General features: G+C 34.8%; 2 protein-coding genes across 4 annotated transcripts; one reads left to right on the forward strand and one right to left on the reverse strand.

The window, feature by feature from the left end:
• Positions 1-3,532: 3,532 nt before the first annotated feature.
• On the forward strand, positions 3,533-5,230 carry LOC127846234 (solute carrier family 49 member 4 homolog). Its single transcript, XM_052377404.1, has one exon. The coding sequence runs from the start codon at positions 3,533-3,535 to the stop codon at positions 5,003-5,005; it is 1,473 nt and encodes a 490-aa protein (XP_052233364.1). The 3' UTR covers positions 5,006-5,230.
• A 943-nt stretch (positions 5,231-6,173) lies between these two features.
• Positions 6,174-22,151, reverse strand: LOC127843636 (AN1-type zinc finger protein 1-like). 3 transcript variants are annotated; one of them, XM_052373340.1, is made up of 9 exons: positions 21,972-22,151; positions 15,728-15,770; positions 13,558-13,597; positions 13,238-13,365; positions 9,613-9,710; positions 8,577-8,770; positions 7,173-7,253; positions 6,902-7,011; positions 6,174-6,738 (listed from the first exon to the last, which is right to left on the reverse strand). In XM_052373340.1, the coding sequence occupies exons 1-9, from the start codon at positions 22,027-22,029 to the stop codon at positions 6,681-6,683; spliced, it is 810 nt and encodes a 269-aa protein (XP_052229300.1). In that variant the 5' UTR covers positions 22,030-22,151; the 3' UTR covers positions 6,174-6,680. The 3 variants fall into 3 exon arrangements, with proteins under 3 accessions (XP_052229300.1, XP_052229299.1, XP_052229301.1); XM_052373339.1 differs by lacking the exon at positions 6,902-7,011 and having other exon boundaries at positions 21,972-22,118; XM_052373341.1 differs by lacking the exons at positions 6,902-7,011; positions 7,173-7,253 and having other exon boundaries at positions 21,972-22,141.
• Between the last annotated feature and the right edge of the window lie 29 nt (positions 22,152-22,180).

Here is a 22,180-nt window from a genome sequence, read left to right on the forward strand (position 1 = left end):
AAATGAATGAAAAGTATCGGTAAATGCCATATACTTGTATTGGGAGACAAAAACACCGAATTATATATTGCCCATGATAGAAGGGAAATCGTTTAACTAACTAGTTACACAGAGAAGAAGTCTTAATCAAATATAAACACACCATATGTTTCGATAACGAAGAAACAAATTCATAATAAGTCATGTGAGGAGTAGTAAACTGTGTATATACATACACCAGTATGTAGCTAAGTATACGTGCACTTCATAACAAACATTTCATGCGGTGAATATGCGACTATAAAGTGAAAAAAAATTATTTAAATATTTGATTTTAATTTAATAACTTAAAGTTAAACACGTAAATGTTCTACCTTCATTTGAAAGTAAGGATATACGCCGAATATCGTTTTTTTTAAAGATATTCCTTGTTAAAACAAAACACAACAGTTACGTGATATTATTTAGAAAATGCGTATAATTAATTAATACTTTATAGGAAATTTTCTTATTTATAAATGATGGGAGTGGCTGTATCTATAGGAATCAAGAAGCAAATCTTTTGTATTATTTTTTTACCTAAATCATATTTTTTCTCAGGCAAAATCTGACATAAGTAATTTTACTTATTTTAGTAAAAAAAAGTTATGTGTTCTAAATACATATTACTACGTGCTTTTATATTATTTTTGTGTCATGTACATGTGGAAATATCCGGGATTACAAATTGGTTACTTGAATTCAGGATTTAAAATGGTGAAAAGAATGGCACATTATCAAAAATATTCACTGCTTGTTTTAGCTGGTTCTCGAATTATAACATAAAACTTTCATGGAAACGACTTAGTAGGTCGTGATGACGATATATATTACTCCTGGGAATTACCATATTAATCAATAAGAATAAACATAATTTGACAGTTATTTAAAAGTGCACTTCTGTCCGTTTAATATCTTACGAAATTATGTACGACTCTGGTCATTGTATCAACCGTTTTAAAGCATTTGTTATACAATTGTGTATTCAGGCTTGTTATGCCCTTTCCACGACTTTCCCATCTCGACTTCACTTCTTACTATGTCGTTTCCAAAAGCGAGTTATCTTATTTTCACGTACGAGTTACTGATATCGTTACCACGACTGACTAACTCGTGGCTTACTCAGGCTCGATTCGTCATTGTCGTCTCGGGTATTACTTACAAGTACACCGGATACTCTTAAGTGTACTATAATGTACACAGGGTACGGAAAATACACTTAAACGTACCCGGCCAATATTAGACTGTACCCGAGTTTTATTCCCACCCAAACACCGTTCCGTGGTTTCCAGGAGATATCTAGAGACAGCAGATGCCGCGGGCTCATAAATCGCCCAACTTATCGGCTCTTTGAGCATTTTCAGTATCTGTCGGATCAGCTACACAACTTTGTTTCGACCAATGTGCGTCGCCGCGGTGCATGATCACGTGACTTTTTGGGGTTCACAAATTGATGTTAACAAAAAGGTAAGTGGTGCTTTTATTAAAATACCTTAAAAAAAATCTGAAGAATTTCAACTAATACATACAAGGCAGTTTGTTTTATTTGGCTTATGGCAATGTGAAAAACATCGGAATTACTTTATTTAATAAGCCTGTGTTCTTGGCAAAAAAGTCGATGTGTAATGATTTCAAATACAGGGTGCTGTATGCAACGTGAAATTTTGGCATCGATTTCAGGCGTATTCAATAATGTATTCTTAAATATTAAGATATCGACACTAACTGCAAGAAAAACTGTCTGTTATGCACTAAAGATTTTTTGCAAACATATACATGTATCAATCAATTTAGATATTTGCAAAAAGTTCTTAAACGTGTGTTTTTATTCTGTCCAGCCCGTATGTAAACCCCTGTGAATCCCGTTGATCCTGCACCCTGGTCGCGCTAGCCGTCTTAAGTTGTGTGCTCATGCGCTTTTGCGGACGACAGCAGACGCTGCATTGGAGATACGCCAAATGTAGGATGCGCAAAAGTGGGAAGCCCATTATCCTTCAATCGCAGTTATTTTAAGGTAGCGGAGCAAACAATCACAAACATAGAGTTTTTGGCGTTTGTGACGCTGAACTATTTTTTTCAAGAATTCCACTTGACCTTTATGTCAAATTTCTTCGCCGTTTTCTGATTATTGTGGTATCAGCTTATTCGAGCTTCTGTGATCTCGTCGCTTATGAGAAGTGTGTTCTACGGTGGTCGACCATCAATAGCAAAGGTAAGCTTAAGGCTTTAAAAAAAAATACAATTTAATATAAATTATTGTTTCTGAACTTAAACAAGAACTATTTTTTTAAAGATATACGGCGTTGATTGTGGTTGTGGTTGATGAAAGATAAAGAGTTACATCAATGAGACAGCAAATACCTTTTTTGCGCAGTTCTTAGCAGCATCACATGCAAATCAATAACGTTGCGCCAGATTTCGTGGCATATTTCGCATTATTAAATTAATAAAAACAAGTACTTATCATGGAATTATTGAGAAAAAACTTTTATTGACATACCATTATTTTATCGCCGAATATCTGCAATAAAGATATTTCTGGTCATGTTCACCAGGTTAACGCGAGAGAGTTTATATGAGTCTTGTACTGTCACCACGAACTGAACTTATACCTTGCGAGATTGAATGCAATGCATTAAAGTGAGGTCACGATTCCACTGCTGGAACGACTGTTTGTTTAAAGCATTATACTTTTAATGTCTTTTTCGGTGTTTCGAAAACAATTAAACGAATATCAGGATAGGGAAAACAATATTTATATGATCAAAAACATACGTGATCACATAATTCAATACGGCAGTAATAACTAAATATGAAAAGTTGAAAACACAGCCTTTAAGTACAAACGCTATGGCGCTGACAATCTTCTAAATTAAAAGGGGCACACACAAACTGTATTGATGTCGTGAGATGAGTGTGAAACTGTTCTATCCCTCAAGCCTATGAGAAATAGCGTAATTTTTTTTTCATGAACACGCATTTAACATCGTTACAAAGACGCCGTCGTGTTGCCGATGTTCTGGGGAATAATGCTCAAATCAGCCAATGGAATAAATGAAGTGTATTCATTCTGATCTAGCCGCGGGAAATTTTATTTGAATGTTATTGGTCATGATTAAAGGTTACCTCAGGTCAAAAGTGACGTTAAACAGCTACGTCGAAAAAATGAAAATAATAGATTGATAGATTCTATCATGCAACAAAGAAAGAGCAATTCAAAGCTAGACAAGTTTAATTTCATATGCTATATCCGCATGCCTTTACTAATTGTGCTATTATTTTCAATATCATAACAATTAATAATTAATGAAGTGAGGTAAAAGGCAGACGTGAAAAACGGAACGAAATACATAGATATAAAATGTATGCAGTGATCGAGATAAGACTATTATTCACGAGTGTTAATAATATAAATTAAATATATTTACAAACACGAAGCTATGCGTGCTTTGCTGTGCATACATTACAGGTTTTTATTTTGTATCATGATTTTGCATATTGCGTTGTGCAAAAAATGTCTGCAGTCGGAGATGAAACCACGCGCTTATTTGGGGAAGATGAACAAAATCGACACGGCGGAAATAAAAGGAACGCTTCTCGCTCGCTTAGAATTCCAGGTCCCAAGACTCGAGCTTACCACCGGCGATGGTGGGTGATGGCGGTATTTTGTTCAGTGGGGTGTAACCAATCTATGGTATGGAATACGTGGAGCCCCGTCGCGGAATCGGCGGAACTCGCCCTCGGATGGAGTGACGGTAACGTAGCATCGGCCGTTAATCTCTCCAACATCAGCTACCTTATCTTCGTTATACCGGTATGCATGTACATGGACACGAAAGGACTGCGGATCGCAACGATATTGGGAACATTGTTAGTAGCAGTTGGAGCGGCCAGTCGGTGTTTTTCTCTCGAATATTCGGCGATAACGTCGACGTCATATCTATGTGCGATAGCAGACGGGATAGGAGCATCTGTGCCATTTTCGGGCCCGGCTTTACTTGCGGCAATCTGGTTCCCCGTGCACCAAAGGCCTCTGGCAACAGCGTTTGCCTCATTCTTCAACTATTTCGGGGTTTCTTTATCGTTTGTTGTCGGGCCTGCGTTTGTACCCGACCCATATTATTCGTGGAGCGCTGCAAACCTATCCGATGTGGAAACCAGTGCGAACAATAAGTCTGACAGAATAGTGACAAATATGGAAGAAATAAAGTCGGGCATACGTAATCTATTATACTTCTACGCTGCCCTAGCGGTACTTTCCTTAGGCTTTGTCCTGGTGTATTTCCCAGCAAAGCCCCCGACTCCTCCGAGCATCACAGCCTCCGTCAACCGCATCAGCTACAAGCAAGCGATGATGCAAATTCTGTGCAACCGGTCTCTATGGCTGGTAGTCGTTGCGGGCGCAATGCCTATCGGGATAGTGGGTACTTGGATCGCGATTCTGGACGTGGTTGTAAAACCAATAGGGGTAACCCAGATTGACGCAGGGTGGATAGGATTTTGGCATACGCTTATCGGCTGTTTCTCTGGTATACTTATCGCGAAATTCGCTGACCTTTTCCATCGCCGAAGAAAGGTTTTTCTAATGATTCTTTTCTCCGGCGCCGCGGTGTTTGCAGTGTGGTTTGCGTTGGTAACCAACGGGACGATTCCATACAGCGTCGCGCAACTGTACGCCGCGGGAATCTTGCTTGGCGTCTGCGTAAACGGAACTACCCCGTTGTTTTACGAGATGTGCGCGGAAGCCTCCTACCCCGTGGCGGAAGGTGTGACGGGCGGTCTCTTCACTGCAGTGAACTGCGTTTTCGGGATAGTGTTCCTTTCTCTGTTATCCGTGCCTGGGATCGGGACGCAGTGGATGACCTGGGCCGCCGTGGCCTCCGTCGCGGCGGCGGTACCTCTAATGTGTCTGTTTCCGGAGCGATACAATAGAAGCGATATCGACATGCACATCGCTAGCAAAGATGTTGATAATGTTGTTTTCTAGCTCATAGGCTATAACCAGTACACCCGTCATAAGGCTGTGTAACTGATCTTGTTTCTATAAAAAAAACAATAGTGACTGCTTCACAGAACGTTTAATCAAATGCTCATCGAACTAAAACACTTAATCTGTTATGTTGACATATTTTCTTTAGAGCATTAGGGGTACACGGCTACGAAGTAAGAACAAAGATCTATAAATACACATGTTTCTTGATAGAAATTTGGTCAGAACGAATAGCGTTATTATAATATGACATAAATGCATAACCTGATTCAAATAGTTCTTTTTTATGGAACAACTGCAATATCCAACATTTAATTATTACACACCAAAAACGGCCGTTTCCAATGACAACTGCGAAGAACAGTTCAAACCCGTATACATAGCACTGCATACCTAAAGCACTGGTATGGCGGATTGTAGCGTATCATTAAGCATCAACCACTCCCATGTTTTATAGATATTTGTTTATATTGTGTGAGGCTCAAGAGTAAGCAATACATGTTGGTAGTTTGGTGCGTTATACATGTACCATAAATTCCCTTTAAAGGGACCTTTTCACAGATGTTGGCATGTTTTGAAGTTTGTTATTAAATGATTTATATTGATGAATGTAAGCATTGGATCTAAAAAGCTCCAGTAAAAATATATTTAAAAAAAAAGAAAAAGAAAAAAAGTAACCTTCAACAAGGCTCGAACCACTGACTCCTACAGTCCTGGAGTAAAAGTCTACCACTAAGACCACTCGACCATCCGTGCTCATACAATGAAGAATGCATTTCATACTTTATATACGCAATCCTCGTAGTTTCACAAAATATAACGACAACAGAACTCTCTAAATTTTCAGGTTTTTAAATCGTCAAAAGATGCATATAATGGCTATTTTAGAATGTGGTAAATGTTAAGTATTATTGTTTCCTCGTAACTAAAACAAAAATTTGCGAATCTGTAACATTTTTTTTATTTTTTTTTTCAATTTACCAAAACGTGAAAATGCCCCTTAATCACCATGAATTGTGTCGATATTTAAATCATTAAACTGTCGTTTTTGTTGTGCCTTATTTTTCAAAACTTAATTTTTGTCCATCAGGAAATATGTCAACAATAATGTAAAAAAAACCTTCGTGGATTTATGGACACAAGCATTGAAGTTCTAAGAACGATATGGTTTGTGAGCTTTTATTACATAATCAATCGTGCATTGACAAAATAACCAACCTTGAGATCAACTATGGAATACAGCAAACATGTAGATCTATACTTATAAAATATGTTATTTTTGTTGGTCTTGACCTCATTAAAAAAATATTCTCTTAGATCCCTGTATTAATTTTTTTAAGAAACAAAAACAAAACAGTAAGGTGTTAAATAAAAAATGTGTACGGTTTTTTTTAATGTTAACATTTTCAAAAGTTTTTTTAACTAAGTTAAAAGGGGCAGTTGTGTTTTAAATTACCGGTACACTTGAACCATGATAAAAAGAACATTAAGTTGTTGCAGCATTTTGAGATTTTATCAAAACAAAAGCACTATGCATAGTACAAATCATCCAAAACATGTCATCGTGATACTTTATATTGAATAAGGTCTTGCAATTCTACACAGCTGCTGTCCACATACTCTAGAATAACGGGCGATCCACTGAAAACCAACTCTTGCTGCACCATGCACCCTATATCACAGTCTGTGGCAAGTAAAGCACCAGTGTCCGCAGAAAAAAGGCGCAATTTCTGAAAAGATCATTCATGCTGTATTGCATTTTCATTGCACTCATGTGACACAAAGTCATTAAACTGTTCAAACACATATCTTGTGCCCTTAAGTTGGGGCCACTGACTCCAGACTAGTTCTCTAGTCTTTGAAGAAAACAAATTTTGCACCCATTGATCGTACCTTGTCATGTACCAGCTCTGAGAGGGAAACCAGTGTATATGTTCCATTTGTAGCTCATCTAGCGATTTCTCAAGGATTTTTAACTTTTCATGAAGGACGTGTTTCAAATTCTACAATATTTTTCAAATGTTTTATTCTGATAAATCTTCTCACCACTATTCATGTTTAGGTTAAGATTATTTAATTTAAGTTAACAGAATGACAATTCAAACCTGGGTACGAACTATTAACAAGAGGCCATGAACATAATTGTTGACCTTAAACTGGATACCTTTGCGTCCTGAACATTGTTTTTGTTTGGCAGTTTCAGCCTCTCGGCTATGCTATCTATAGCCCTTCCAATGGTCCAGACCTGAAACTAGAGCTTTATCACAGACGTGACGAATACCCCCACATGCCGCATTGACACAGAATATTTTGCAGGTTGTCTTCACAAAAAACAGCAGACACCATGCTCAATGTTTAAAATGCACTAAGTGACCTTGTGACCTAGTTTTGACCCGGCATGGCCCATGTTCGAACTTGACCTACACATCATCTAGATACAACTTCTGACCAAGTGTGGTGAAGATCGGATGAAAACTACTTGAATTAGAGAGCAGACACCATGCTCAATGATTAAAACACACTAAGTGACCCCTTGACCTAGTTTTTGACCTGACATGACCCACGTTCAATCTTGGTCTAGAAATCATTTAGATATAACTTCTGACCAAGTTTGGTGAAGCTCGGATGAAAACTACTTCAATTTGAGAGCGAACACCATGCTCAATGTTTAAAACGCACTTAGTGACCCCGTGACCTAGTTTTTGACCCGGCATGACCCATATTCGAACTTGACCTAGACATCATCAAGATACAACATCTGACCAAGTTTGGTGAAGATCGGATAAAAACAACTTGAATTAGAGGGCGGACACTTAATATGACCGACAGACCGACCGACCGAAAGACAAGCTCACTCCTATATACCCCCCTAAACTTCGTTTATGGGGGTATAATAAGAAACGACACTGTCCATGAAATGCTACTTAACAGGAGCATTGATATTTGAAATTAATTCAAATACCCCGTGGCGTAGTGGATATTGTGTTTGTCCAGTGACAGGAAGGTCACAAGTTTGATCCCACTGGGAGCATTCTTTAGAGCTCCACCAAATACTGGTTCTACGCAGGAAATACAATAAAGATGGAATCATGCTAAAGAAATATAGGTTTAAATTAATTCAAATATTTGTGTTTTGAGTTTACATATGTTAATTTAGATGCAATTTTGAAATTCTCCCAACAGCAAGAACAGTACAAAATATTCAAAGCATTCTACAGTTTTTTCCATATTTTAAATCTTAAATAGACTTGGGATATAACATTGCACGATTTTGCAGGGAGTTTAAATTGAAATCATGTAACAATAAACACCATATCAATTGCATTTAAAAGCAAGAAGAACAATCAATGTCGTCATGTATTTTTTATGTTTTAAAGAATGCTATAATTCTACAATACAAAAACCCAAGGTCTTGTGACATAAAAACCCCCAAGGTCTTTAGACGTGCCAAATTGCAAGGTTTGTGACATACAAAAAACCAAAGTCTTCACTTGTGACCTGCAAAAACCCAAGGTTTGTGACGTGCAAAAACCCATGGCATTGTGAGATTTTTTATCAAGTTTGTCACCTTTGAAAAGTACAATGGCTGTTCAGGTTTCTGGCATTCTAGTGGAGGGTAAACCTGGAAATAAACCCTTTCTGCCTCCGGACACCCAGGATCCCCCAAGGACTTCATCTTCATTTTCATCAACGACACCTTGGCGGCCATCTTGGCATTTTTCACGCCTTGTCGACGTTTTGATGACTCACCAGTTTTGGATTCTGAACAAAGCATGAATGTATTCCTTCAGACATTTTTAGTAAAATATACAATCTGAGCAAAGTTTACAATTATTCACATGAAGCATAGTGTATTTTTAATGTGAATTTTAAGTTAATACCTCTTTCAAATAGAACAGAAAGAATCACATTCAATTCAATGATCTTTTACACTTTTTGACTATGATCAAGCATGAACCATATTAAGTGGAATAAAAGCAATGTGTTTACAAAACCTTATTAGTTTTGTTTAAATTTTAATTGGAAAAAAGATTACTTATTCATAAGAGCTATTTAAATGATAGATCTACTATTAAATAAGCACATTGAATTGATCAACCAGCATGAAACATCACCTTGTTGCACTTGATTAAAAAAAAAACAAAAGCAAATATGTAATCATAAATGCATGGCATAAAAAAAACTGGAAGAGGCATACAGAATAGTGATTGCCACTATGAACTTTTCTTCGAAAACATAAAATCATGGTACTGACATAATTTCCAAAAATGGATGACATAAACAAAATTCATATTACAAAGCATTAATAAAATTACTTGCGCATGAACAACTTTTGAACTTCATTAGTATTAATAATGTTACATACTTCAATTGTTTTTGAAAACTCTGTCTTGCTCATTACCACGTTTGTCACTTTTACTTGACTATGATATGGAAACTAACATAATTATTCATTGAATCGGTATTTTAATAATTTATCCACAAACATCAGTTTGAAGTTATTAGTGGCAAAGGTATCAAATAGAGATCCAAAACAGTGATATTAATGGATCATGCAACTGGTCTTAAACTGCTTGTATAAATTGAACATTGTTAAATAGTACCTAGAATTGTTTTCACATGTTCAGCTGTGCGTGAGACTGAAGTGGTTGTATCTGTCTTCTCCAGTTTGGAACAATTATGATCCACCTCATGTCTGTGACTAAAACAAGTTTAAATCTAATGGCATATAATAATCAGCATGATTGTTGGGTACAGCAAGCAAATTTTATGAATTGATATCCCTGCCACATACATTTTGTTTATGACAGACAGATGGACCGACAGACGGAAGGACAACACCAATTCTACATCCCTCCCCCTTTGGCGAGGAATAATAAGCAAATACTTTTTTTCTTATACATGGTATACCGATAAATAATTTCAATGTATAAATGGGGTAAGTTTGCTAAAAACTTCATGCCCCTGAATAGGAATTCTGTATTTAATGGAGTGAAATTTGTTTCCTGCAGCTGGGAAAGTGTTCTTTATGTTATGTATCGTAAATGTCTGTAACGAAATATTTGGAAACACCTGTTTTATTTTTAGACATACATAATACACTTTCTGAATAGCGCATGTCATACAATGTACATGTATTCATGCATTTCTGTTTAAAACACAAGGATTTGTATTCATATTGTATTAATATGCAAATGTTAAATATTTGTTTTAAATAATATTTTTTTTATTTGTTTTTGTCTTAAGGATGTAATAAATCAATCAGACGTTACATGACTGTGGTGTTTCAGTGTATTGTAACACAGCATTCCTCTCACCATATTGGCCCATGAATACAACATCTCACAATAAACTTGGACGATACGACGTACCACAAAACCACATTCATGAAATATTTCATTTATTTGACATGTGCAATGGAATATGGTCAACTATATCATGTGAATTTATAATGAACTAGAGGTCACTGAAGGTGATTATTAAAACCACAACCTGCTTTGATACAGAAATATGACATTGACCATGAAGGCATCCATGTGTTTTTTGCACACGGTATGAACTGTCTCATAAAGGTTAATATGTCTGCCCACTTGTTTCAAAATACTTTAATGCATTTCCTAACAAGATAAGTATTGATGCAAAGCATCAAAGGGCGTCGGGAATTTCAGTGTAAAAGGCACTCAATGAAGTTACATGGAACGATTTTTTTCTACTGTAAATATTAATATATTGGCCGATTATTTTAAACAAAATAGAAAAAGATAACTTACTGGTATAACCATTATCTATGATTTTGTGTTATAACCCCCAAATAACCAGTATCTATGATGTTGTGTTATATAATAACCCCCAAATAACCATTATCTATGATTTTGTGTTGAAACCCCCAAATATTTCATAGTTCATTTTATTTACATTGGTTTCCTTTTTTTACTGGCATCCATGTGCAGTTTTCATTAATGGAACAGAACTGTGTAGGTTTAAAAAAAATCTGCTTCATCTTGTAAGCTTAATTTCATATTTTTCTCAACTTCAAGGGGAGATGATTCTGAACTTATTCTTACGTTGCTCATTTACGATAGGGGTTGAGTACTCATTGATCTGAAAACACTGTAAAAGTTTAAATGTGTTTACAAACCCCCCACCCTCTGACACATATATTTCATGGGCATAATAAAAACGAAAAATGGTTACAATAAAACAGCATATTTATTTAAACTAAAATGTCTACATCAAAACAAAAAGTTACCCCGGTAACATAGAACACAAATAAAATAATTTGATTCTACTGGGGCTCGAACCTTGGGCCTCTCACATGTGAAGCGAGCGTGTAACCACTACACTATGGAACCGCTTGAAAAATCACCTTCTAACTAAGATATTAATAAGTGACTGTAGTGTAACGGTTATCAATAAAGCAATAAACCGTGTAATCACTGTCGTCTTGCAAAATTGAAGAAAATACGCGTTAACCAAAACTCGAACAGCAAAAGTCTGCGCTATTGTTAGAAAAAACACAAAATTAATATATTTTAATTATGTTCTGTTTTTATACAAAACCAGAAAATTTCACCGGTTCACGTATTTGCCAGTCCCTGTGATCTTTTATTATTGCCCAGTCCCTGTGATCAGTTATTAATTAAAAGAATTAGCTTTGCATTATTGGCAATAAATGTTGTAGTAAATGTAATAGGCACAAATGCAGTACTTATTTACACTAATTTACACAAAAAATCACCACTTTGCAAGATATTCTGACAACAAAAATATATACATTGATCTGTAAAATAACTTCTCCTCTCATAAGCGAAAAAAAAAACGTATTACATATGAGTATCCGCACTTCAGTGCGACGCCAATAAAGATATAAAGATGTATTTATAAAAGGATAAAACTTTACATAAGGTGGCATTTAGACAAAAACAAACATCGTGACACACAATATTTCTTTACAATATGCAGCATTTAATCTAAAATCAAACAGAAATTGAAGGAGTAGTTTGAAAGACAAGAAATTGTAACAGACCAACCAGTGGACCAACCAATAGACCATTCATTATTGTAACTCCAGTATACACGCTTTTTTAAACTTAAAATAATTGCAGAAACAGTAGCTTATAAATAAATAAAGCACTTACTCATAATAAAATTAATCCGTATGCACATCATTTTTAGTTTAAACCATTTTATTTTAGCTCCGTTTCATCAAAAGCCTTTGGTGTATTGAAAGGCTCTCAGATCCCCTGCAAGAGTAGAACCAGTGCTTGTTGCCTTTCGGGGAGATCTAAAAAAAGGTGCCAATCATGGAAATCAAACCGATGACCTCAGGGCCTTAAATTTTAACCTAGGATTATTTTCTGTTACTGTTATTAGTACAGATTGATATCCCATGCAAAACATGTCAAGAGTGAGACTTGGTCATATCCACAGTATAAACTTGGTGTCGTTGTATAAATGAAACTTAATAGAGGGCCAATATACTATGTTACATATCAAATATGACACCAATTGATGTTGCAATTTCAGAGATGTATATTTTAACTATGGAAACAACAATAATGTTACAGAAATTTTGACTTGAAACGAGAGCATAACTTTGTTACTTTTCCAACCATGGGCAATAACAATTGCAAAGTCTGAACTTCATAATATGAGTTAGTTTGAATGTTGTAAGTGTGGAAAAAGAGTTGGAGAATACAACCAGTCATTGGACAGTGGGTGGACAGCCATTCATGAAGATTCCAGAATAATTTATTTTGTATTGGAGGTATAACAACAATTTTATCCTATTACCAGATGAAAATTGATAGTATAACAACGATCATATAAACTTCACCTTTATACTATCGCTATTTTTAGACCATGGTTTTCCGATCTCTATCTTAAGAACACTATATGTTTCAATGTGACGTCATAGCAAATGATGACGTTGAAGTAAACAAACACTTCGGAGTCAACTTGGAAAACCAGCCCTGTTTCTTTGAATTTAAAAGTATTTTTACTCTTTTTGATCGATAAACGACCACAAAATAATAGGATAAATAGAATATTATGTGAGTTTTGGATAAAGATCAAGTTTATCATGCTCGGCACGAACCATGTTAGCGCTCGGCAAGCCTCGCACTACATCGGTTCTAAGCCTCGCATGATAAACTTGATCTTTATCCAAAACTCACATAATATTCTCTATATATCTGTAAAAAAAACTAACGTGCATGTGAACCAAACCTGAGGCAGAACGACAGCCTGCACTTTTCACACATAATGGGTGTCAGTTCCCGCTTTTTGCACCCCAACAAGGAACAATCATATCCTTTAACTCCACTGAATTCTCCGGTTGCCTTTGATATATATTCCTGAATATAAATTGGTAAATATTTAAACATGTATTATTTATTTTAATATTTTATATTGTATATATATATACTAATTTATTCAAGGTTAGGTATATCATCTGGCTTTATGTAACCAGAAACAGATTACAGTAAATTGTGCCTAATTAAACAAATTATATCAATACTGTTATTTACTTATTTGTTTCCACTTACCGATGAGCAACAGTGAACATCTTTCACTCTGTGTTCTGAACTGAAAAATATTTTTTTAAGATAAGAAAATTATTTTTTAAGTATAAATGAAATTAGACAAGGGCTGTTTGTAAAACATGCATGCCCCCTAAATGAGCTGTCCGTTGTAGTGGCAGCCATTGTCTGAATACGTTAGAAACCATTTTACTCTTCAGGTCACTGTGACCTTGACCTTTAACCTAGTGACCTGAAAATCAGGGGTCATCTGCCATTCATGATCAATGTACTTTTCATGATCCTAGGCCTAAGCATTCTTGAGTTATCATCGGGAAACCATTTTACTGTATAGAGTCACTGTGACCTTGACATATGACCTATTGACCTGAAAAGCAATAGGGGTCATCTTACAGTCATGATCAATGTATCTATGAAGTTTCCTGATCCTAGGCCTAAGCATTCTTGAGTAATCATCCGAAAACTATTTTACTGTTTCAAGTCACTGTGACCTTGACATTTGACCTAGTGACCTGAAAATCAATAGGGGTCATCTGCCAGTCATGATCAATGTACCTATGAAGTTTCATGATCCTAGGCCTAAGCGTTCTTGAGTCATCATCTGGAAACCAGTTGGTGGACGGACCGACATGTGCAAAACAATATACCCCCTCTTCTTTGAAGGGGGGCATAAATAAATAAATATGATAATTTATTCTACCTTTAATATTACTTGATAGTTTCAAAAGAGCTATCTTGCATTGTTATAAAGGGCTATGTTTATGATCATAAAAGGTACAGGATGCTACAAAAATGAACAAGGAAGAAAAAACGAACCAGCCTTGTGACATTTTCCTAAAATAGGCTAAATTCAAAGAATTTCCAAAACTAACATATGTAATTAAGGCTTTACATTTGTCATTGCATATTTGAAAGGATTCTTTGTTTTGACCAGTTCAAAGAGGCAGGAGACAAAAAAGAGCAGAACGATTTCACTCTAGAGCTTTCCCTTCATACTATAAAGGTGCTGTCCTCAAAATACAGTTCAATATATTTTAATATGACACAGGTTCAAATGCATGTTACATATGAACTGATTTTTATGCAAAAGATTTTAATTTCAACCACAAGGCCATTATAAAAAGCCTTAAAATAAAAATTGCTCACCTGTGAAATATTGCTTTTGTTTATTACCAAATGTTAAATATCAGCATATGAATTCATGGCTAAGCTAATCAGAAATAAGACATCATTTTGATTTTATTTCATTTTGTTAAAGTGGATCTAGGTACATAGTTTTTGACCACACATGGCCCAAATTGAAACTGTTCCTAGATATTGCAGATATAAATATTCAAGCAAAGTTATATGAGATTGAGTAATAAATGTGGATAAGAGTGTGTGTGGAAACTTTTTTTAGATTTAACCTGTTAACCTAGTTTCTGTCCCCACTTAGCTCCGATTCAAACCTGACCAAAACATTGTCAAGATATAAAGCTGTTTACCCAATTTCATCAGGAGTAAATCATAAATGTGGCTTCTAGAGGTATTTCTAAGATTTGAACTGATGACTTAGATTTTGACCCCACTTGATCAAGATGACAAAACTTGGCCGTTATATTGTAAATATAAACTTTCTCAGAAAGTTTCATCAAAATTGAGTAATGACTAATGAATTGCGCTTCCAATGTGCTTCTAAAGTGGTAACAAGGTTTTTCTAAGATTTGAATAGGTGACATACAATTTATCCAAGTTGACTTCTTTTGAACTTGACCTATATATTTTTAAGATCAATCTCACTCATGTTTCATCACGAATGAGTCATTAATAAGGCTTTTAGAATTGTTATAAGATATTTCTAAGATAACTTGCGACCTAGTTTTTGGTTCCACTTGTACCAGATTGAAACTTGGATTACATATTGTCAAAATAAACATTCTAACAAAGTTTGATCCAGATAGGGTCTTTAATGTCACTTCAGGAGCGGTACCGTAAATAGGGTTTTCTGAATTTTGACCCCACTTGACATTCATCAAAATAGAATGATCACAAAAGCGCTTATTGAACGAGAGAACATAAAATGCTTGGCATAAATGTAACATGTGAATGTATTTGAAGGGTTTTGTTCAAAATTTATTTTTAAAAGATGTTCTTAAACAACATTAGGAATAATTGTAGATACATGAGATTTGCTTACCAGAAGATCTTTTTACAACCATCACAAGCAAATGGAAGGAAATCTGTAACATAGCAATTGCATTTATAATGAAAGGAAAATGTGCAAGAGTGTCGAAATGGAAGATGTTTGTTTAATTAAATGGCACTGCCTCACAAGCTGTTTTAATTAGACAGTCTTATATATAAAAAATACTGAAATAGTAACATTTACCTTTCAATAGACACATTTTGATAAACTACTAAAACACATGTTAATTGAATTCAAATGCATATGAACATGTTTTTATTTTGGAAAACAACCATTTTCAAACTTGTCCAAGATATAAGACCACATGTCCTGACTTGTTAACAGCCACTGGGTACAAATAAATACTTTTTATATGCAATCCATGTTTCATCACAAAATATAACAAAAGCTACATACAAATGATAAATAATTAAAGGGGCCTTTTCACGTTTTGGTAAATTGACAAAATTTAAAAAAGTTGTTTCAGATTCGCAAATTTTCGATTTAGTTATGATATTTATGAGGAAACAGTAATACTGAACATTTACCATGCTCTAATATAGCTATTATATGCATCTTTTGACGATTTAAAATCCTGAAAATTATAAAGCTTTGCAACACGAAACGATTGAATAATTTCGAGAGATCTGTTGTTGTTGCTATTTTTTGTGAAACTGCGATGATTGCTTATACTAGTATGTAGCATAAAATACTTCTATCTTTGTATGCAGAAGAATGGTCGAGGGGTCTAGGTCGCATACTTTTTACGCTAGGACTCCAGGGGTGAGTGGTTCGAGCCCTAATGAGGGTAACGTTTTTTTCTTTTTTAAATTTTATTCTTGATTTTTTACAGGAGCTTTTGAGAGGAAATGTTTACAGTTATCAATAGAAAGCATTTAATGACAAACTTTAAAACATGCCAAAATCTGTCAAATACGCCTAAATATTCAATTGTTTTGTGACTCTAATACTTAATAATTTTATCAATTTCTTATGATGATTACTTGCAAGAAAAATGTCATTTTAAGTGTGAGCCTATGTCATTCGTGTTATTTTGCTTCCTGACAAACGCCTTTCTTCGATTTTTAAAGCTGGACAAACATTTTGGAAAATTGTCATTTCAACAATCTATGAATAAGTCCCTTTATTTTTTTAGGAAACAAATTGCCAATATTATATGAAGCCCACTTTTCAATTGAAGATATGTCATTGTATATTATTACTATTTTGTACATGTAACATTGACTGAAATTGTTTGATTGATATATAAACAACACTACATGTATATGGTCTGTTCTGTAGATGTATATGGTCTGTTCTGTACATGTATATGGTCTGTTCTGTTCAAGAAAAAAAAAGGCATGACAAGTTTCAGATTTTACTCAAACAGTATTCTTAAAAATGCATTTACATTTGTACTATGAATTAGACTGCCTATCAATCTAACAATTGCAACATTAACTATATTAAGATCGCCATGGCATAGTGGATATGGTGTTCGTCTAGCGATCTGGAGGTCTCCGGTTTGATCCCCACTGTGGGAGCATTCTTTAGATCAACCCTAACATTTTTTACTAATCGGGACTATTTGGAAATTTTTGGCAAGTATATAGCAAGTGCTTATTGGTTATTCATGTCATTCTCATTGTTTGATAAGTGTTCTTTCAAATGAATTTAATTTAAACACAACTCAACTGAGTCATTTAATTTTGTTATTTGTGTCATTGAATAATTTTAGAAATATTTATTTTTGTACTAAAGTATTTCATAAAAGATAATTCAATTATTCTATTTTATTATTGTTCTTTTTAAAATATATTTACATTTAAATGCATTATATTTGATGCTCTAGATCAATACTTTCATGAATTAAATAATTGCAGACCACCTCTTTAATGTTGAAAAAACAGCAACATTATTTAGTTTAACTATCCTTATTATCAATATTAAGTGTTAAGTAATTTTCACAGTTTTTTTTACAGCTAAACAAGTGACATAACAATTATCATTAATTGCTTTTATTCTTTACATTTGATGCTATAGATCAATACCTTAATTTAATTGAATAATTGCAGACCACCTCTTAAATGGCAAAAAATTGTCACATTATTATATTATTGTCATATATTAGCATAATTATGTGCATGCATGTTTGAAAATTAGTAAATAAAGATAATGATAAAATAAACAAGAGATTGCCAAGCAATATAGTCCCCTACCGGTGAAACTCCACCATTGTCAGTATTTTTTTTAATTTGTTGCCATAGCAACCAGAATGCTTGACGTAGGAACAAAATGAAATGACGTGCATAATATCCATATTGCCATCTATCCATGTTTAAAGTATCATGAAAAAATTTGAAGAACTTTAAAGTTATCGCAGGATCCAGAAAAGTGTGACGGACAGACTGACAGACAGAGCGCAAACCATAAGTAGGGGACAACAATGTTTATTGTTAATGCAATAGAGGGGCAAATGTCTGAAAGGGCAAATGTCCACCTTGAGAAATTGAGGTGTCACAGGGTATAAATTCTTATTTATTTATTTGTTATTAATGTCGAGTAGTATTAGGTAGCTCTGATATAAAGCCTAGACTGCAGTCTTAGTTGTTTTATAGTTAACATATAGTTGAATTTAACCTACTTTAGCACATGCACAGAACAACCGATCATTCACTTTCCCTCCTTTATTCAGTTGCTTGTTGAACGTTGTTTCAGACAGCCATTCTATTTTGATTGAAACATTATATTGTTTGTGTAGGACATTTTGTATTCCTGCAGGTAACTAGTTTAAATCTTTAATTAAGATTCTCTGTCAATTGTTTGTATTATTGTTTAAGACACAGTTACGTTTGTGTTTATTAGTTATTTATTATAATACCTTATTGCGAGTAATATTCACATCGCCATGAAACGCTGGTCATTATTAATGTGTATTTCATTTGACACATACATATATTATCTTGATTATATACCTAATTGCGTGTATTTATTTAATTTGAATGCATACATATATTATCTTGATTATATACCTAATTGCATGTATTAATTGTTTCTATTTCAGATACCTTTATCTGGATCTATTAAAACTTTAACCCTCGAATGATCAATAGTTTATCGTCGAACCCAAAGTATGCAAATTGCGCGTAGCTAGGCCGGCAACAGAGGGTAGATGGCAAATGTCCACCTTGAGAAATTAAGTGAAGGGGCAAATGTCCACCCAACCCATGCGTAAGACAAACAAATTTTACTGGACATGAGGTCCGATAACTTTTAAAATGTACCGGACCTCACCGCATTTTACCGGACTTTATTCTGCTTTAAACAAACAATAAAAATACAGTGTTTAGTTTTTTTATCGTTATGACGTTCACACTGTTTTACAAATCTAAATACAATAAAATAACAATTAAATTTATGCCCGTTTAGTCAGCACTTCCTGCCGTAAATTACGCCAAAAATCGGCAGTATAACGTCCTTTTAACAAATTGCGGAAGGCACTCGGACGTCCGATAATCCACACTCACATTGTTGTCTAATATCGAATAATAGTCACATTACACAGCCATGTATGCTGACAAAGATGTTCCACGAAAACTTCTAGGGTAACTTTGCAGTCGCTAAAGCGTCCAATCGGTAAAGAGAATGCGTATCATAAGGGCATGGTTAAAGGGAGCTTTTCACGTTTTGGTAAATTGACAAAATTGAAAAAAGTTGTTTCAGATTTGCAAATTTTCGTTTTAGTTATGATATGTGTGAGGAAACAGTAATACTGAACATTTACCATGGTCTAATATAGCCATTAAATGCATCTTTTGATGATTTAAAAACCTGAAAATTATAAAGCGTTGCAACGCGAAACGATTGAATAATTTGGAGAGTTCTGTTGTTGTTTAATTTTGTGAAACTACGAAGATAAATTATAAAGTATTAAATACGTCTCTCGTACTTACTTGGCAGGATGGTCGAGCGGTCTAATTGGTTTTTACTCCAGGACTCCGGGGGTCACTGGTTCGAGCTCTGCTGCGGGCTACTTTTTTCCATTTTTTTTAAATTTCATTCTTGATTTTTTTTACTGGAGCTTTTTAGATCCAATGTTTACATTTATCAATATAATGCATTTAATGACAAACTTCAAAACATGCCAAAATCTGTGAAAAGGCCCCTTTAACTGGCGATCATTATTTTTGATCGACGTCAGTCTTGAAGTTAGCGTTTATCGCAGATTGATTTACAAAAAATCACAGTTTTGAAATTTATGCAATATCCAATGGTAATTAAACAGTATAAGAAAGACGGTGTCGGGTATCATCGCACCTTTTTACCATAAACAATTACTTAAACAATCATTGTTCCTTATGAGAAATTAAATGCAAATGGTTAGCAATTAATAACTTATGGCGAGTAAGTTGTGAAAACAATACCCGTTACAAATTGCATGTGGTAACAATTTAATTTAAATAGAAGTATATTTCATCATGTCCATTTTTAGAACGGAATAACACATGATGCCATGTAAAGCCTGTGTTTTAATAAGAGCCGAAATTTTTGCTGACAGAGATGAGTGCCACGCATGGAAAAGGTTTAAGCGTGAGTGACAAAACAGACCATGTGCCGTTACTATATCGCGCAACTCGGTACATGTAGTATTTTAAAATAAAAAAATACATCGGCATTAATGCACACAATGAGATATTATTAACACACTGAAACTATACACAGAATACGTAAATTTATGAATAATAAATTGAATTAAAGTCGCTCATTGATTGGTCGTTATAACCAAATATGACCAGTGAATATGAATATGCTCGCACATTCAATGGGATCATTCCCACTTAACATGCGTAAATGAAGTGACGCAATTTGCGTCCCATCCATGGGAATGGGAATGATCCCATCCAAAAATTCACTTTTCATAAGCGCTTGTATAAAATGGCGGACGTTTGTGTTTATAAAGTTCTTAACATTAGCATTAATACTGGTCATATTTTGGTTTTGAACATTGAAATCGCTATTTGTTCATATTCTAGTTTCGTTTTCATTGTTTTACCAAAACACACAATTTATTTATGGTCGGACACAAGGTCCGACAATGTCGGGAATAATACAGGACCTCAGCAAATTTTATCGGCAATGTCCGAGGTCCGATGTCTTACGCATGGGTTGTGTCCACCTTGAGAATTTGAGTGAAGGGGCAGATGTCCACCTTGAGAGTTTGAGTGAAGGGGCAGATGTCCATTTAGTCCTGATTTTATGAAGGGGCAGATGTCCGAAGGGGCAAATGTCCTACATTCGTATGATCAAACTGTCAGTTTTAGAGGAAAACATCTGTCATAAAATAATTTCATTTGGGGTACAGTAGAATTGCAATAACTCGAGCTGGCAATTTCTCGAAAATTGGCGATTACCCAAGCATTAAAGGAAGTCCCTAGCATTTTCCTTTAATTTCTATAAAAAAATACCCGCAATAACTCAAACATGCGATTTTCGATAACTCGAGGATGTGTGCCGGTCCCTGAAAGGCATTTCACACCTTATAAACTGGCAATTATTCGAGGACACTTTCTCTTCTGGTCGGTGCTAAAAATATTTGAGTTGTGAAAACAGCGCAATCAAGCAGACAAAAGACGCTCAATTAGGTGTGAAGTAAGTTGCAGTTTGAGAACCACTGCAAATTGTCATCCTTTGTGAAACACTGCAAATTGCACCAAAGCGCTAGATATAGTACGCTGATTCTTTCAAGCAACGCATAACAAAGACCGGGAACTACAGACGTACATTGAATATTGATGAAATATTTGTTATAATATATGCGTTTTGTGTGTATGTTGAATTAATTAAACGAATTTACGATAATCCTTATAGTTTTGTTTATTATACTGTAACCTTAAGCCAGTTCTAAAAAGCCTTTTTTCTAGCACCGTCTTACATGTAAATAAAGCGTTTGCAGTCAGAAACTGAGCATCATCAACCGAGACAGTGAAATCAAATAATACCATGGATTACTCGAAACCTGCGATAACTCGAGCATCGAGGTCAGTCCCGTGCTTCCTCGAGTTATCGCAGTTTTACTGTATTTGTAATTTGATGTGATAGGGTCTCGTGTCTGACCCGTGTGTGCAGAATAGTCAGCAGGATGACATTTCATTTGCGAAAAACATACTTGAAAAATACAATACTATTCACTGAATATCTATTGACTGTCGATATATAAAACAGTTTGTTTAACTTCTTATCATATATTTCGACTTACCTAGCAGTTTGCAACTTCCAACCGAGCAGTGTTTTCCGATATTGGGCAGTTCAGCCATTTTCTTGATTCGGGACCAACTCCTTACATACAAGCGCCGAGCTCGTATCTTTATTGAATCACTTTATATTTGTAAAATAGAGAAGAGAAATACATACAACGTGTTTCTTCCGATTTTTAATAACACGATATTAATTTTATACATGAAATAT

This window comes from Dreissena polymorpha, chromosome 9 (assembly GCF_020536995.1).
Source record: "Dreissena polymorpha isolate Duluth1 chromosome 9, UMN_Dpol_1.0, whole genome shotgun sequence".
In the NCBI taxonomy this organism is placed as follows: domain Eukaryota; kingdom Metazoa; phylum Mollusca; class Bivalvia; order Myida; family Dreissenidae; genus Dreissena; species Dreissena polymorpha.

Bases quoted from the DNA above. Each gene is read 5' to 3' on its own strand.
- LOC127843636 (XM_052373339.1), bottom strand. From the start codon at position 22,029: ATGGCTGAACTGCCCAATATCGGAAAACACTGCTCGGTTGGAAGTTGC. The intron at 15,771-21,971 runs GTAAGTCGAAAT...GCTATGTTACAG, and splicing joins TGGAAGTTGCAAACTGCTAG to ATTTCCTTCCATTTGCTTGT. The intron at 6,739-7,172 runs GTATCCAGTTTA...TGATCTTTTCAG, and splicing joins ACAATGTTCAGGACGCAAAG to AAATTGCGCCTTTTTTCTGC.
- LOC127846234 (XM_052377404.1), top strand. From the start codon at position 3,533: ATGTCTGCAGTCGGAGATGAAACCACGCGCTTATTTGGGGAAGATGAA.